This window comes from Python bivittatus, unplaced genomic scaffold (assembly GCF_059951505.1).
Source record: "Python bivittatus isolate LINGU-HERP-01145 unplaced genomic scaffold, Pbiv_v1 ctg000610_np1212, whole genome shotgun sequence".
In the NCBI taxonomy this organism is placed as follows: domain Eukaryota; kingdom Metazoa; phylum Chordata; class Lepidosauria; order Squamata; family Pythonidae; genus Python; species Python bivittatus.
Window position 1 is genome coordinate 57,089,188 of NW_028277088.1, and position 18,875 is coordinate 57,108,062.

The 18,875-nt window shown below is 37.3% G+C and overlaps 1 protein-coding gene across 6 annotated transcripts in view; it reads right to left on the reverse strand.

Moving 5' to 3' along the window:
- TNS3 (tensin 3) overlaps positions 1 to 18,875 on the reverse strand; it is a 253,382-nt gene that overhangs the window by 96,908 nt on the left and 137,599 nt on the right. For 5 of the 6 annotated variants that reach the window (XM_088150077.1, XM_088150079.1, XM_088150080.1 and 2 more), the window contains 6 exons: positions 14,341 to 14,453; positions 13,464 to 13,524; positions 13,106 to 13,181; positions 10,182 to 10,311; positions 7,942 to 8,007; positions 6,377 to 6,481 (listed from right to left, as the gene is read on the reverse strand). In XM_088150077.1, coding sequence (XP_088006203.1) covers positions 6,377 to 6,481; positions 7,942 to 8,007; positions 10,182 to 10,311; positions 13,106 to 13,181; positions 13,464 to 13,524; positions 14,341 to 14,453 — 551 coding nt within the window. The remainder of the gene's footprint in view (positions 1 to 6,376; positions 6,482 to 7,941; positions 8,008 to 10,181; positions 10,312 to 13,105; positions 13,182 to 13,463; positions 13,525 to 14,340; positions 14,454 to 18,875) is intronic. The other variant, XM_088150078.1, reaches the window with a different exon arrangement.

Consider the following 18,875-nt stretch of genomic DNA (forward strand, 5'->3'; position numbering starts at 1 on the left):
AAAGGAACAGCTGTTTCGTAGATCTTAATTCTTAGCATTCTCTCTTGAAAATCTATGGGAAGACAGATTGAGACTCATGCTTTGCTAGAAGACAAAACAAATGACTCACTAAATCCATATTGACGGAATTTATGATGACTGTCCAAAGTTTAAAAAGTGAGGGTTTCATTAAAGGAAAACCTGGCTCCCCAAAATGTACAGGTACAGATACTCCTCGACTTACAACAGCAATGGGGACTGGAATTTCCATTGCTAAGTGATGCGGTTGTAAAGCACAACTGCATCACTTAGTGACAGAAATCCCTGCAGTCACGGTTCCATTGTTAACTAAATCCCATGGTTGTTAAGTGAGGCAGCTTCTTGCTGGCTTCCTACAACCAAAGTCAGTAAGCAAGTCTCAGGCCTGCAGGCAGGTAAGTGGCTGCTGCCAAATGGGGAAGGGAGCAAGGGGTGCATGGGGGTGTAGGGGAGGGTTGGGAAGGGTGAATAAGGGGGTGGGGGGGTGAGCAAGAGGCATTTTATGGGCCGGGGAGGATATGCAAGGGTCTACAAGAGGCACCGCACAGGCCGGGGAGGGTGCATGAGGGTATGCATGAGAAGCATCACGAGAAGTGCTGCAGTGGTCAGGGAGGATAAGCAACAGATGCCACGCTGGCTGGGGAGGGTGTGTGGGGGTGTGGCATGGGTTGGGGAGGGTGTGCGGGAGTGTGCGAATGGCTGGCATAGCACAAGTGCAGAGGAGCTAAGGAAGGGTGCCTGGGTGGGAAAACTGGTAGGGAAGGTTGCAAACCGTGATCACGTGATCACGGGGCACTTGGCAACCGTAGTAAGTGCAAACAGGTTGCCAAGCACCCAGATTGCGATCATGTGACCATGAGGGTGCTGGGACAGCTAGAATTCCGAGGACTGGTCATAACCACCATTAGTTCAGTGCCGCCATAACCTGAACGGTCGCTGACCGAATGGTCATAGATAAAGGACTCTAATTTCAATAGATCTTTCTGGCTGGAACTGCTGGTAGTTTCAACCAAGAGACAAAATCTATCTGAAAGCATAGGCCAATTGTCTGGTAAAGAGAGAACACAGGGAACTTTAATTATGAGGTTTTTTCCAGAATACATGTGAAAAGATCACATTTCAGCCAATTGGAGAGCTTTTGTTAAAGCTGAATTGGCTATATTTATGGTTGTTCACAGAGTCAGCCAGATGTTTAGGCTGGATTTGGCATTTTTGTCCACTTATCAAGTCCTTCCCAAGGCCTGGGTTAGGCAGATGTTGTTGTTTAATAATATTAAAGGTATCGTCGCAGGATGGAAGCTGTTCCAAGTAAAGCTGCCTTTTGCAATTGACTGATAGTGAATTTGTCAATGCCGATGGTGTTCAAGTGGTGCTCCAGATGTTTTGGAATTGCATCCAAGGCACCTATTATTATTTTTTTTTAATAATTTTTTTATTTTTTACAACAAACACAAACAAACAATAGCATAAAAAACATAAAAAACCATCTTCCATTTTAAACCGTGTGTCAGCCAGTTACCAATCATTTGTGCCATCCTTTCATAGTCTTCACTCATCATTTATATAGAGTCTCATGTCATCTATCCAACACATATTTATATATTTATCAGTTATCAATTATTATTCATTTGTTACTAGTCTATAACACCAGCTTTCATAATAAGATTTATATCATTTTTATCCATTGATTATATATATATATATATATATATATATATATATATATATATATAGTAATTTATATCAGTTTGTCAAGTTTCTATTATATAATTTGCTGATCTATTACATTACTATATCTTTTCATCCAACCATTGATAAAACAAATCCCATATCATATAAAATTGTTTGTCTTCTTGCTCTCTAATTTCAAATGTTAATTTACTCATCTCTGCACGTTCCATAATTTTCTTAATAACTTCCTCCTGCATAGGTACTTTTTCATTCTTCCAATTTTTAGCAAATACAATTCTAGCCGCTGTCAAAACATTTACAATCAAATATTTCAATAAATACTAGGTCATCTGCGAAGGCTTGCAATTTGTACTCTTCCTTTTTGATCTTCATTCCTTTTATTTCTTTCTCTTCTCTTATATTCCTATTCAACACTTCTAATGTTAAGACAAACAACAAGGGCGATAGTGGACAGCCTTGTCTCGTCCCTTTTGTTATGTCTATCTGTTCTGTTAAATCTCCGTTTATCATGATTTTTGCAGTCTGCTTATAATATATTGTTTCAATGGCTTGGGTAAATTTTTAACCAAAGCCCATTTGTTCCAATTGCAGTAACATAAATCGCCAATTCACGTTGTCAAAGGCTTTTTGTGCGTCTAAGAATATCAAGGCCATTTGCTTTTCAGGGTGTGCCTCACAGTATTCCAGTGTGTCCAGAATTACTCTCATGTTGTCTTTAATTTGTCTCTTTGGCAAAAATCCGTTTTGATCGGCATGGATAAAATTATTTAAATATCTTTTTAGGGTTTGACAAAGAGAACTAGGAAGACACTGCCAAAATCCTTCCTTCGAATGATAGAAGAAATAGACTTGAAAGATGCATGGAGAGAAAGAAATCCGGCAAACAAACAATATACTTTTTATTCAGACAGACATGCATCTTGGTCTAGAATTGATATGGTATGGATGTCAGCGGACTTATTTGCTAACATTCGAGAAATTGAAATACAAACAAGTATTTGGGCCGACCACAACCCAATGGTAGTTATCTGGAAAGGACAACGGAAGAGATCTAGATGGACTTTAAATAATAGGATACTAAAAGAAAAAGATTTCAAACAAGGCACCTATTATTATTGATACTATTTTTGCTTTCTTTTGCCACAGTCATTCTACTTCTATTTACAGGTCTTCATATTTTGTGATTTTCTCCAGTTCTTTCTCTACAACGACGACGACGATGATGATGATTTCTCGTTTTATATATTTTGGCCAACTCAAGGCAGCAAATATACCTAATACTCCTTCCTCCTCCTATTTTCCCCACAACAACAACCTTGTGAGATCCGTTCGGCTGAGGGAGAGTGGCTGGCCCAAAGTCACCCAGCCAGCTTCCATGGCTAAGGCAAGCCTAGAACTCACATTCTCCTGATTTCTAGGCCTGTACCTTAATCACTGCACCAAACTGGCTATACTATACTATGCTAAGAATGGACTTTCTGTTTACACATTCAGAATTTATTTTGCTCTCCTCGCTTATATATATCTTCTATATCTCCCAAGCCTACTTCAGACAATTCTCCACACCCTCTGGAGTAGACTTGGAAGACTGCATAAGTAGATGCTGTGACTGTTTTTTTGGCCTAAAGAGCAAGTTTGATGGATTTGAAGGATACTCAAATTCAAACTGAAACAGAAATTTCAAACACAAATTTTCATTTTAAAGTATAGGCAAATTAATATTTTTTTGCAAAAAAAAAAAATTAATGTAATCAATTCTTAAACCCAGTATTACAAATTTGCTCTCTAAGGTCAAATTCATAGACAGATCTATCAAAATCTACAGAGCCAAACAGAGACCAGAAACTCACCGGTCTAAACTTGTACACTGTTTACTATAGCTAAAGAAATATTTAAAGCCACACATTTTTATAGTAACACAGATAGCTAATGTTTCAAAATAGGACGCAAAATTTACCAAAACCATGCATGTGGAAAAAGACTGTTTTCATCTCAGCTGTATGTATTCAAGTGTAATGAAGTTGAAGTATCCACCTTTGATTTTCTTCGTGATATTATTATAAAAGGAAATAAGACAGCAGCGATGTCAGATGACATATTAAGACATTTAAGAAGAACAAAAATGCATTTCTGTGGGTATACCTGATGGAAAGCAAAGTAGGCACCCTTCCAAGCCAACATGGTGAAATCCTATAATTCACTGTTTTTGCCCTGTTTGCCAGACGGGAATGGAGGGGGAACAGAGCAGCACATAGTAGTTTGAATTTTAAAATACTATTCTGTCTTGCCTGCCAAATCTCTAACTCCCCTTCCCCTCTCATACTCGTTTCAAAGAAAAACGCCTAACATATAGTTTGAGAATCAAAACCACAAGTTATTTGGTCACTCCCAAAGTATATTCAACTTCGCTTACCAGAAATGGCACTGTTTTTGTTGGTTGGCTTTTGCATTCCTTCCAAGGCATCAGAGCCAAAGCAATTTTGTCTTAAACCTTTGAGCTTTGTCATACTGAAGCAGCTCTCTGGGAAAACAAGTATTCCATTATGCAAGGGGGCACCTCCCCATTCAACAGCTATGTCCTTTAGTTTAAAATGAAGAGGAAAAATAGTGATGAAAAATGGCCATAAAAGAGAACAAGCTTGTCTTGGGTAAATTCCTGATGGCCAGAAGTTGCTTACATGGTACTCTAAAATGTCCCAGTCAGACCAGGGAGTTTCTAAAAGGCTTGCTTATCAGTATGCATGGCCATAATTTCTATCTGTGACAGGGTTTTTTCAAACCTCACCAGTGTTAGCCATACTATTTTTCCATTGTTAATGCTAAGTGGCCCTCTCTTTTAAAATGCAAACATACACACAATTCTTTCATGAGTGCTGGTAAAGCTACAAACAGTGCTATAATATAATAATCCAGGCTCACTTTTAACCTACATGCGCAATGATAAAAAAAGGAACTTGGAACGTTTCAGCTTCCCTTCTTTAAAAAAGTCTGTTTTGATGTATTTGTGCAACAGCTCTGCCTGCGTTATTACTCAATGCTCCTTGCCAGAAATTTAGCTTCTGTACGTTGCTCAATTTAAAACAATGAAACAAAATAGAAAACCATAAGCACACAACAAAGTGTAACAAAATTCCAGTCAACCAAAGTTTACTCCTGAAACTTATGAGCTACATCACAAGGTGCCTTTCAGAAGTGTAAAGGTTTTTCCATTTCTGCATGGTTGCCATTTCCAAATCCCACCAAATTACTAACTATTCTGTATTCCCATTCCAGCTTCCAAATTCCACCTCATCATCTGACTCTCAAGAGAGATTCTGGAGTGCAGTAAGGAGCTACAGCTGAGCAGTATGGAACAAAGCTCATTGCACAAGCCAAGTTGTATCACATAACACTGAAAGCAATCCTATGGATTCGCCTGTAATTCTTTTCATTCATTAATACTGTGCTATTAATGGTCCAAAATTAACTCACCCACTACCTAGCTAGGAGGCACATTGTATGCAGACTGCCCTTTGATGCATACGATGAGATGGCTAAAAACTTATATTATAAATTAGTTTTTAAGATGCTACAAGATTTCGTATTGATTTTACTATAACATAATAAACAGAATTATCTTCTGAAAACTAATCAACATTATCTGTGATACAAAAGTGCCTAAAACTTTTTTTTTTGAAAGAAGGAAGAGGTCTGTTTGTTCATTTAGAGAGCACTGCAAGCTAGGGGGAGGGAAAATTCAGCAATTTGCAGTTCTGAAGTAGAGAATGTGACCGCTGATGACCAGCATTCTCAAAGCTTAGTGCTGGTTTTAACCTATAAAGCCCTATATGGCTTGGCAAGCTACCTTCAAGACCACCTCCTTCAGCTGGAATTAATCTGCTTGATAAGCAATTCTTGGGAAAACCTGCTCAAAGTTCCTGGCTAATGTAAAATCAGGAAGGGATAAGCCTAGGAGAACATGTTTCTATGTGATGGTCCCCTGATCATGGAAGAGCCTTTGTGGAAGCTAGACTAGCCTTCCAGAAGTGTTTTTAATTAGTTGAGAGAATACCATAGGACACCACATTGCTTCAGTTAGGTTACTGGTTTTAAGTTGTTGTTGCTATTGTCATGATGTTTAGACTGGATTTGGCATTTTTATCTACTTATCGAGTCCTTCCCAAGGACCTGGGATAGGCAGATGTTGTTGTTTGATGGTGTTAAAAGTATTATTGCAGGATGTAAATTGTTCCAAGTAAAGCTGCCTTTTGCAATTGACTGATGGTGATTTTGTCAATGCCAATGGTCTTCAAGTGGTACTCCAGATGTTTTTGTTGTTGTTGTTGTTGTTACTATTATTCCATGGATGTTTTTATGTTTACAATCACATTACTGTATACTGCTGAGAGCTGTTTGATTACAGCTGTGTAGAAATCAAATAAATAAATTACTGCAAAACACACAGTATAAGGATTCTCTCCTTCCTTCTCAAAATATATGTACTAAATTGGAAATGCTGACTGGAAAGAAAAGAGAAAAATGTTTCAATAGAATTTATCATGTAACCTGCAATTAGTGCTGTGAAACAGAACTTCCTTTACTGCTCTTCAGTTTGGACCCTATCCGTTCATAGTAGAAATCACTGCCATACTTTTTTTAAGTGATTTTCCCCTTTCAGCATACTCACCTTCACCATCAGGACTCAGACATTCATAAGAATCCCAGCGAACCAAAGAATCTGAGCTGTTACAGTCTACTATTATTCCATGGTCATTTTGTAGATGTTCACATCCTGAAATATTGGAACAACATGGATTCACTGAGGATACTTACACACATCATGAGTTTCTATATAATAAAACTTGATGGAAATGAATGGGAACAGATGCTCTAGATATAAATTCTTTCCCAAATCAAAGTTTGGAAGAGCTAACACCACCACAAAAATATTCCAGTCTTTCTCTCTGAATGTTCTACAGGCAAGCATTTCTAGTGAGAAGAACAAACATCTTCAGTGAGGATATCTATTGTTTAAAATAAAGTGTTACATGCATTTTACTACTGTTTTTTGCACATTTGAATCAGATCTAAAAATGGCAAATCAGTTATTGAAAAGCTGGATAAACTAAACCTTAGGAAGTGATTTTATATATCATTAGATGGATTATTTCTAGTAATAACTAGAACCTCCCCCACATCCTAACAAGGAAGCAGACTAAAATTACTTTGAAGATCAATCCCTAGGCTCTCACTTCCTTTCTTCCTGCCCTGCTCCAGTCAGTGCCACACAAATATCTCTGGTAGTGAGTAGTAGTAGTAAGTCTGTATGCAAGGTTAGGGAGCAAATAATAAAGATGCTGGAATGGAATTCACAGAATCATAGGGTTGGAAGGGACCTTGGAGGTCTTCTAGTCCAACCTCCCTCAATCCAAACTTGAATATATGCACAACTCTGTATCTCTGCATGTGGAAAAATAACCCATGCTTTGCATACAAACATGTAGATCATGCCGATCCAACAGGGCCATTGTCCCATTTTCTGTCTTAATGTAGTCTTCCCAGATAACTGACTTAACCACAAGTTCTCAACAGGGGCAGATCAAGTGGACAGGGAGATAACATGTTTTAACAAATTAGAACAGTCCATTTAATTTTGTTAACCTTTTCTTAGTGATGGAAGAGACAAGAAAGTCGGATGTAATATAACACTGAGATTTAGGGCTAAAATAGAATGAGCTCAGCTCATTCATTCATTCATTCATTCATTCATTCATTCATTCATATATATTCACTCACTGTTAAGTGAAAGGGTATAGGAAATTGTAACTTTTTCAGCAAGAATGTAAAAAGTGTCAAGTGTGTTTCTGAACAGGTACAGAGCAGAAAGGAAATGGGTGTGGTAGTACCTCTCCCCCCTTCTCTAAACTGGGAGCCTCCGCAATGATCCATAGGGAAAACAATGTTCACATCTCCTGTTTTGCTTCCAGTTTGACTGCCAGCCAGGCTAAGAATTTTCCTTAGAACATTATGTTTGAACAAGATTGCAGTGTCATGTTTTTAAAACACTGGAATCCAATTTCATCTCTGGCATGAACAGAATTCTGGAACTATGAGGGACTTGCAGCTGTATTTGGAAGTGAAAATTTAGATATAAGTTAAATGGATCTTAGCTTATGATTATAGTTCTATGACACTCCTTTAAATAAGATATTGGGATGAACTGAAGTAAATTCCAGATCAGATTTTACTCACCTGGAATTTTTTCTGGGGATCCTGAAAACACCAGTTCAACCCTTCCATAGTCAGGAAAACGATCATCTATAAAATAACCACAGCAGAAAATAGTTCAGAAAATTCATTTCTCAGGGATCTTAAGAAGCACATACAAAAGTTAGGGTTGCATGGTGGATGAATATCAGACATGCAAATAATATTCCAATTTTACATTCTGCCTTATAAACATCCCTGACATTTTTATCCAAAAGAATTCATAAGCCAAAACTAAATTATAAAACATATTTTAAAAATTAACATGGCAAAATTCGGATCTCAATTTAATCTGCAATATTTCCTTTTTTTTAAAAAAAAAAAAAAGGAAATATTTCCTTTTTTTAAAAAAAAAAGAAAGGAAATAATTATTTTCTGAATTATTGCGCGAACAAGAAGTAGAACATAAGAAGCTGGCTTAATAAAAAGATTTTATAATAGTCTTGGACCCCAAAAAACTCCAAGCTCTATAATGAAGGTACCCTGTACTGAATTTAGCTCAGTATTGTTCATACTAATTGACCCTAATTGTTCAGATTTCAGATAGGAGTCTCTCCTGTTCTACTGGAGACTGAACCCAGATCATTGTATAACACATGCTCTATATTCTCTGCACAGAGTCCATCTGGAAGTGCTCTTCTGCAAGCCATACTGAAATGAATGGGAGGTACATAATAGCACTGTCATGCACTTGCACTATTTCTGTTCATTTCAGAGGGGCCTGAGCAGAACTTCAAGGTGAACTGTGCCCAAATAATAATTTTTTTTTTCTCTTAAAAAGTTGGCAGAGATATGATAGTGATATAAGTTCTTCAAGTATACATTCAATTTTTCATCCATTATCAGCTTTGGGTAAACGTATTTTGAAAATTTGTCTAGCACAGGGTTCCTCAACCTTAGCAACTTTTAAGATGGGTGGACTTCAACTCCCAGAATGCTGGCTGGGAAATTCTGGGAATTGAAGTCCACCCATCTTAAAGTTACTAAGGTTGAGGAACCCTGGTCTAGCACAAAAATCTGCTTGCCAGACATGCCAATAGGTGAAGGAAAGAAAAATGTAATAAAACACCATGGACAATCATGGTTCTTCCTACCACATTCATCCTTTTAAAAAATATAGTCTGTTTCAAGCTCTGGGATGAACAACTAATGGCTCTAGTGTGGTCATTTAAAACAACTGTTTCCAGTTACAAGAAACTGAGATTTCATACATAACTGTTACAGATCCTTAGGTTTTCTTTGTAAATTTTATTCAAATTTCTGTATGTCATACTACATATTCTGATCATACTGTATATTATAAAGCCCTTATTGCTTGAAAGTGCTTAGCTTAGAGTACCATTGGTATTTGACACCAGATAAATTGTCAAAGATGTATAAAGGTATCTCAAATGTCTGTTGGAAATGTAATCAATGTGAAGGTACATTTTATCACTTATGGTGGGTTTGTGAAAAGGCTAAGAAATATTGGAATATGATATGTACTTTGATTCAAAAGATTTTGAAAATAGAATTGCAATTGAAACCAGAGACTTTTCTTTTAGGTATGATGGACAAACAACTGGAAAGATAGCATGGAAATTTATTTCTTTTTATGATAACTGCAGCAATACTTTTATATGTGCAAAAATGAAAAGATATACAAATACCTACTGCTGAAGAATGGACATTGAAATTAATGGAACTGGCTGAGATGGCAAAACTTACTGCTTTGCTCAAGGACAGGACACTGTCCAACTTTGTCTCTAATTGGAAACCACTCCTAGACTTTTTGCTTGATACTCAAAAAAAATCCAATTTTAACTTTGGGATTTGCTGATTGATGTTACACTTGTAGAAATATCTTACACAAATTATATGTATTACTCAAACAGATTAATTTTTAGGAATCCTTCTGAATATTAGATTAAAAACTATGTTTTACTATGTAAATGTTTAGATTTTAGAGTAAGAGGCAAATTTACCTCTATACCTGTACCAAGGAAAGTCGGAAGCTACTCTTTTTTTTTCTTGTGTCCCTCCCCCTTTTTTTCTCCTCCCCTTTTCCCCTTTTTCTTGATTTTTCTGTATTTTAACTTTTGTGGAAAACTTAATAAAATTTACAAAAGAGAAAAGAAAAGAAAAAAAGAAAGTGCCAGCTTAGAGATAACCACTTCAAATTTCCAGATAGCAAAGATGCAGAAAATTTATCCTTTGTGATCTCTCTTTCCAAGATGGTGACTTGCCTTTGTTTGCATTATCCAAGTCTTCTTTGCCAAATACTAGGCCATATCCTTGAACAGCACCTGTGTGAAACTGCAGGCGGAAAATGTTACCACGAGTACTAGACTGGTACTCTTTATGGTAGCACTTTAGCTGAAATAAACAAATAAATAAATAAATATACAAACAAACATCCATACATCTCCAGCATTCCTGCAGCTTCTAAACAACAGTTTTATGATCAGCTAACAGATGCATAGTAAAGACAACAGAAGATTGATTAAGACCTGGGAAACCAAGATACAAAATGGCCTAGCCATAGAGTGCATTTGATGGTCTTTGGCAAGTCACTTTTCCTCAGACCAAAGTGCCTCTTGATATTATTGTTAGCAGAATCAGGGAAGGATGGGGTAATGGGAGCAATTGTCCCCAGGCCCAGACATGAAACAAGACCCATCTAAATTACAGTTCATAATTTCAAATGATCAGATAGATATACAGTATAGTTTTCACTTAACAGAGTAAAATATATCAATTAAACAATATTTCCAGGAGTTATTTCAGTATTCATTCCTGATTCCTTTAATCACTCCAATAGAAAATGGGGAAATTACATTGTTTCTGGATGCAGTGAGAAGAAAACCAGACAGGGGCTCAGATATACAATGTCTCTTCTCCCCTTTTATGCAGACCTCATTCAGATTCAAAGTGGCTATAGTTGTAAGAATCAAATCAAATCTGCCATCTTACCGATTAAAAAACTTTTCTGGTAGTTCTTATGGTCCCTATATTATCCAGATTATACTGTTAACCTTCTGTCCAGTGATATTATAGCAGGAACATGTGAATCTAGTTCTCTCAGAAAATGGTGTGTTGTGTTTGACCTGAACTATTTTCATTGGTTCTCCGGGCAGGATGCTCCTCCATCAACCATCTGCCAATATTTTCAGATGGAAAACTATATGGGAAGGAGAAGGATGTAACACAGTCTGGCAAGCTTGCAAATAATTAGCCTATGGAGGACCATCCAACCCTAGGACTACTCTTCCTTCTGCAGACTTTAGGTAAAATTAACTAGAAACAGGTGTGTACTCAGAGAAGTAACAAGAGAAAGAACAAGGGTATTGGGTCATATTCCTGTCCCAAATGAGAAAGATCCAGTGTAGTTTAGTGGTTAAGCTGATGGACTAAGAGCAGGAAGACCCAGGTTCTAATCTACTATCAGTCTACTTTGAAAGTGTAAATTGGTGGGTTAGCAGCTGGCCTAATGCCTATTCCCAAAAGCCCCCCTCCTTTTTTCCTTCTTGTGTGTAGTTTTCAATTGATTTTTTCCCCTGTTGATCAATGTCTTGTGGTAGGAAAAATGTTCTTCATTTCAACTGTATATGCTACAGCATATTTTAAGGTATTCGTTACCGGGGATATCAATGTAGAGAATTCTGGAATGCAATAAAGTGACAAACAAGCTGAGACGTGAACTGCTCAGTTCTGTTGATGGACTGAGTCAGGACGGTACTATTCTATATTTATACTCTTCTCACTGAAAAAATATGTATCCTGAAGAATCACAGTCTATGTCAAGAAGATGCATAAACTAGATTTATGCTTTCTGTAACTAAGTCACAGGGAGAAAAACGAATAGTTGCTTTTTAAAAACAGCAAGAGTAGAAATTCCCAGAGAGGTGAATTCTTTGCCTAAGCTCACATTTAATATAATTAGTGCAAGTATCCTGCAACTATATTACAAGTTATGAAAATTTAAGCAATGTACATAATGTGTAGTCAGGACATCATTTTTTACAATTTACATCTGAAAATACTCCTCCTGTTTTGTGATTTTCCATATAAAATGAAAAATATTTTTAATATTTAATATAACAGAAGAATATCTCATCTTCTTGACAAGGAGGCATCACCTCTGAAGGTACAGATCTACCACTTGGCTGTCTTTCTGAATTCACAGGTCCTGCTACAGCAGCAGAGGAACCATGGCCAGAGCAGCCTTTGCTACAGCTGGTGTGCCATGTGTGACCTTACCTTGTCTAAGAGGACCCTGCAATAGTAACCTATACTCACATTGCCACCCAGTTAGCCTATTGCAATCGACTCTACATGAGCCTGTCTTTAAAAATTACTCAGATTTGCAGTTGGTCCAGAACATAGCAACCTATGTGCTAACTGGCACCCAGCACTGAAAGATACATACATACTGAGTCCCGTACTGGCTTCTGATTGACTTTTGGTCCATTTTAAGGGTCATTTTTGACCCACAAAGCTGGGTACCTGAGTATCTGCAGGACCCTTTGCTCCAACCAGAATCAGTCTAGCCTATAAGGCCACTGTGGGAGAAATTGCTTATAGCAACCACACTCCACCCTGCCATACACACCCTTCAAAGTGTAAAAGGAACTGGACTAGAAGGTGCTGCTTCCTCTGGAATAGTCTCCCAGTTGGAATCAGACTTGCTCCTTCTCTGATTGCATTCAGAACAATGCTACAAAAGGAGTTATTTTGCAGGGCACTATAGGTGACATCTTGCCATCAATGTATTTTTACTGTTTAATATTGAATTTCTTTTTAATGATATTATTGTTTTAGGTGTTTTAAACTGTATTATGGATGTTTTAATGTTGCCTTTTTCATGCAAACAGCCAACAGCTGTTTCTGATTGTAATGGGATATAAATGCAAGAAAGAAAGCAAGTAAGCACCAGCTAACCAGGGTAAAAAAAAAAAAAAAAGAGTAGATTTTGGAATCAGTCCTTTCTTGCAGCTTTTTGCTTGAGTTCATCTTCAGAATATTAAACCTGCTAACATTAGCATAATCTATATGAGCTGAGTAACACTAACATAAATATGAACTAGTATATTCCTTAAATGCCTCTAGAACTTATTTTCTTCCTCTGAACTCTATCAATTATCCAAAAGAAATTTTATGGAACACTCACCATAATATCTCCCTTCAACAGCTGGGCTGGTTGAATTGCGATGCAGACCCTGCTTAGATTCTCTGGCCCTATACTACTTAAAAAAAGGAAAGAAAGAAAATCATGTGAGTAATGTATTTGAAATATTCACAGAAGAAAATCAGTTCAACTCCTACAATTCCAAACAACTTACCCTTATGAATTATTACATAGTAAAGATGCAACCCTGCTAAGTCTGTACTACCATGCACATTAGAACCTAAACTGTGTTTTGCTATGGGACAACATTCAGCTTTGTGATCTGCACAACATAACTCTGAAATAATATGGTACATAGAGAAGGCACACATCGGAAGCTGAAGTGTTTGTTTCTACTTACTATACTCCTGATGTATAAATTGGCTGCATGCCCTCATACAGCTTCAGAAAGGGTTGACAACCTGAAGGGGGGAAAATATTACATTTACAAATACCTAAACATTCTTAAGGAACACGGTGAATAACATTGAAACTACTCTTGGTGAACATCCAGTGGATACTCTGGTTTAGAAAAACAATTGACCCGAGTGCTAGGAGCACAGAGTAAAAAGCGTAAAGGCACAAAATAACAGGTATGTTGCTCTAGCAAGCAATGGCCATACAGTGCTTGGCTCTTGGGAACTGGTGCTATTACCTACTGTTTGGTTTGAGTGGACTGACATGTGCGTACCTCTTGATGTAATGAGAGATTAGCCAGCAAGAAGAAATATTACCCCAGGAAGAAGTCACTGAGAGTTGGGCTGCATATAAATTTAATGAAATAAGTAAGTAAGTAAGTGGCAGCAGCAGCAGCAGTATACTGGTCTTCATGGCCATTAATGCCATGAAGAATGGTTCCACTTGGTATCTCTTTTAAGCTTAGCTTGCATAATAATGAAAGGAACAATATTTGTGAAGACTGTCAGAGTATATAATCTGTTGGGAAATTTTTACATACAATCTCCTGATAACAATATTCTGGAGAAGGTTTCCCAGTTATTTTAGAAAGCCAGAGGCAACTTTAAGATTCTTTCTCAGTCATTAGGGGAATAAAAAGTGGGAAGACGAAATGACTGTGATCAAATTTTTATAGCCAACATGACAGTTAACAGGGATTTCAACAAGACAAGCATACACAGCAGGATAAGCAAAGACACAGAAGGAGATTTTGCCTCTGGCAACAAGTAATGATGAGGAATAAAGAAGACTGCAGTCAAATAAATAAATAAAACTCTTACCTCCACTAACCCCAAAGTTTGGGATTCCATGTAGGATAACATAATGTAGGAATAGAGGGGTTGTGTTCATTTTTACAGATCCAGAGAGAAGGCCACTCAGAAACTGCACATACCTAAAAAGGAAAATTGTTTTGGGAAATGAGTAGTGCAAATACAGCAAGCAGAAGAAACCTGTACTGTAGTTTATTATAAAGAAAACAATAACACTGTTAGCGTCACTTTGATCAAGTGCCTGACTCTGTCCTTGGCTGAACATAAAGTGCAATATAGTAGTATATTATGGCTTCCTTTGTACATGCAACTAGTAACAGGGAACCACATCCTTATGATGCAATATCATACTGCAGAAGAAAGTGTAGTGCAGTGGTTAAGCTTTTGGACTGGCAGTGGGGAGATCCAGTTCAAATACACCCTCCATCATTTTTAAACTCACTGGATGACTTATTGCCCATCGACCTACCTCAAGGGGCTGCAGGGAAAAATGGCACGGGGAGGAAAGAGTGCTCTGTACTGCCTTGAGCTCCCGAACAAAAGGTGGGATATACTGTAAATCTAACAAATACATTAGCAGAGCTCTGTGCTTTAACAATGCAATGATGTGCCAAGGATGATTGCAAGGGTTTTTTTCCAGGCAAGCAGCAGCCTGACAGGCAGAAAAGGACTAGATCACTGTCCATTGGGATGTAATATTTCTATTCTGTGAAGACATCTACAAAGTGAATTCCACATTCATAGATACTATCCAAGCAGTAAAGTGAATGCATGAACAGCAGAGAGATGCGGGATGACCAAGTGCACACCTGATTCTCCCCTGTCCATACATTTTGAATAGTTTCAAAACATAAGAAGAAGATTCTTTCAACTGCAGACATGGGCTATATGTGGGAAATTCCTTTTGCCCATAAAAGTTCAATTTCTTCCCCACTCTTTTTTAAAGTAGTTTTCTCTTCTTTCCATTTGTGTAGATGTGTTTGTCTTTTTATAAATTTTAATTATGTATTTATTTGTTTTAATTTGATGTAAACCGCCCAGAGTCCCCCACTGCAGGGAGATGGGCAGGGATAAGTCTATGTATAAATAAATAAAATAAATACCCCAAAGAAGGTATTTAAGAACCTTCTTAAGAAGAAGTATGTGCTATACATTAAACATGAAGCATGCATAATCTTCCTTATCTAGTTTCTCCATTGCTACAAGACACAATCTACAAATGCCATTCCAAAGGCTTCAGATTCTTCTAGATAGTAATTGATAAAAGGAAAACGGTTTAAAAAATCAGAATGCTTTAGACTGCACAGCCCATATTGAAAAGGCGTCGTTATTCTTTTTGCTCCCACACCGCTGCTCATCTGTGCCCTTCTGGATAATGTTTAGAAGCACACCAAACTTTTTAAATAATGCATTTATTTGTAGAATGATTTGTTTATTTGTAGAAACAGAGCTGAGTGAGAAAAGCTTTTCAGGCTAAATATTTATTACAGTATAAAGTCTCAAGGGGATATGTGTTTCTTTTTCCATGTCAACAGCAGCTGTGTAGGTCTCCAGAGAAAAACAGCAGCTCACTGGGAAAGGTTTTATGCAGTGAGAGACAAACAGATGTATTGCCAGCCCTGGCTTTCTATCCAGTTACTACTAAGGCATTCACTCTTTAAACAAGTTCTAAACTTGTTGAATGCCTTCTGATAAAAGAGATGGATAACTATGGCTACCAAATCAAGCTACCAACTAATTCCCCATCATCCTCTACTTTTCCTATCAAGCAATGTGATATTAAACTACAAATAATTTATCCAATCCAGTTTCTCTTCCATTCTGGTCTTAAAAGTCAATTTATTTTGAATTTGTACCACCAATTTCCACCTGAGTTCCAAAGCGCCCCTCCTCTTAAACCCAGCATAATTTCTATACGGTCTATATTTCTTGCTTCACATTCAGAAAACTATGAGCACAGTGTATGGCTATTTAGAGAAGCATGCAACTGCTCCTGTAGACTCCAGCCTGCTAGCCCAAACAAATCTCCAGTGGCAACCAAGAACGGGTTTATAGTTCATTTATCTGGCTTGGTCATTCCTTATTTAATATTATCATATCATCTGCTGTGATATCTACAGTATCACAGGAACAAACCTAAAACAAGCTATTAAAACACACACACACACACATACACACATCCCTAAAGTGCTCTAAGTTTTTTTTCCTGGTGAATAGCAAAGGTCGAAGTTATGGGCAAACAACATGATAAGCATATAACAAGTTGGCAGTGATCTTTGGAGAAGTATGTGGGATAATGGGAAAGAACCAACTGGCATGATCAGATGCATTTATAATTTATTATAATCTATGCTTGTTATGTGATCTGAATGCATCTTTATTTTTTTTTGAAGAAGTGAGCTTGTTACCACAAACAAACTGGGATTCCCTTTCATACAAGGTATACTATGTTGGTTAGCATCAACAACACCTATCATCTCAAAACCAGTGTTATCCTAATACCCACGTTTAAATCTGGTTCGGTTATTTTCCAGAACTATATTGGCTGAAAAAAAATACAATTTCTTTAGTAACTATATAGAAATAATTACTCTACAATAAATACAAATGTGCACCGATGTTAATTACTGTGTGTAGAAACTGTACAACCCACAAGAACTAAATCTGAGGACCCAGCTTCCACCAAGGAGTAATCCTCACCTATTTACTACTGGTACTGAAGCATGATTTCAGAAGACAGAACTGGTTGCTGGGAGAAGTCTTGTTCCTCCCCCCCCCCCCCACACACACCCAACCCCACTATCAAGCCAAGGTCTGTGTTTCTTTCTATTCTTAAATCTGTCAGGGCCTATCCACTATAATAAAACTAGGCTCATTTTTTGCCCTGTCTCCTGGCAGTGTCTGAAATTTCTCTAGAGGAATGTTGATTGAAAGGCCATCTCTACCATCTGATTGTACAGAACATGCTCTAAGACTCTAGAGAAAGGGGAAACTTACTGGCTTTTTGTATAAGAATAGGAGGAGGGACTGACATTCTTCTTTCTGAAGCTCTATATTGACACACCTTCAGGTACTGGTTTTCACAGTAGTGATAATGGTGTCTCCTGAACCAGATCCTTCTGACAAAACTTGTCATAGATATCTTATGAGGTATTTTTTATTTTTACCATTTAGCTGTAACAGTCACTTGTTTAGACTGTTTTGGTACTGTATCTGTCTCTGAATCTGGTCAGCCTCCTGCTCTGCTCATCAGTACCTAAGAAGTACTTATCATGTCATCATGTCCAAAAGGCTACAACTGGGATACATGATGGTAGTCAGAACGCAAAGGCTATTGTGAGTTGAGGTCAGAGCTATCCATCGCTGATTCCTTTCTACCTTCCTCCCTTTCCCTTTTTAAAATTAGCAAGCATAAGAAGTTTTTATTTCTCTTGCAACCTCCCCATTTCTGGATCAGTTGCTGCGATACCCTATTTAAAGCATGACTGAAGTCTGAAACAACAAATAAAGATCAGAGCTTCCTGGTGTATTTTAAATTTAAATCTGGACAGGCCAAGATATAACTTTTTGCTCTATCAAGTGAATGAAAATATGTCCAGAATTACTTAGAACCATACCAAAATCAGGTTTCAATGTGTGTCAATGTGTGTCAAAATATAAAGTACATTTTACACTATACTAAATTATATACTATAATTTAGCTTGAAAAAAATATTGGCTTGCAGATAGATCTGCTAACAGGTCATATCTGAATGAAACAACTTGCTTTCTTTGAACAGTGCCATTTAAGACCAAATATTTCTGAATATTTATTGCATACCCTAGTGCCATTCGGCTTCTGTGAAACAACAACATTTATTTATTTTATTTATTATTAAATAACAGCTTCAGGGATCCAGTTTTCAGTGATGTAATGAATCTTGTTTGGTCTGAATAACTTCATATTGTAGGTGATAACTTGTATGACTTAATATTCCTTCATGACCATAGGAAACTAACATGTCAGGAAGATGATCAGGCTAAAAGCTTTTGGATAATAAGTTACTTCTACATGGAGGATTTTGGTTTGATTCTTTGTTTTTAGAAGCACTAAACTGCACAAGTGCACACTCATTGCTTGAAACCCACAGTACTGAAAAGAAAAGATAAACAGTCTCTTGTACTTTCTTTAAAAGTCACGTTAATTCAAGGGTCACTATCACCGTAGCCAAATATTACTGCTGCACAAGAAGAACTATAGGGGAATAATTTGATCACTATAACCAGCCCATCAGTAAACTAATTCTCAAACCAAGCAGAGCAAATGCAAACTGGGAAGCACAGGGTTAAGGAAAGGAGCACTGGTTGGTACAGCTTTATGAAAATGAGGTGAAGAATAAAGTAAAAGTAAAAATAAAATATCTGTAAGATCTGTAAGATCTGTAAGGCACGTAAGCATCAGGATCTGATGTTCTGCTGATCTGGGAAGGCAGTGAGAAAAAGCCGGATAATCTAAGTTCAATTGCCTAAGATCAGTTCTCCCACCAAGAGGATGTGTAGCTGTT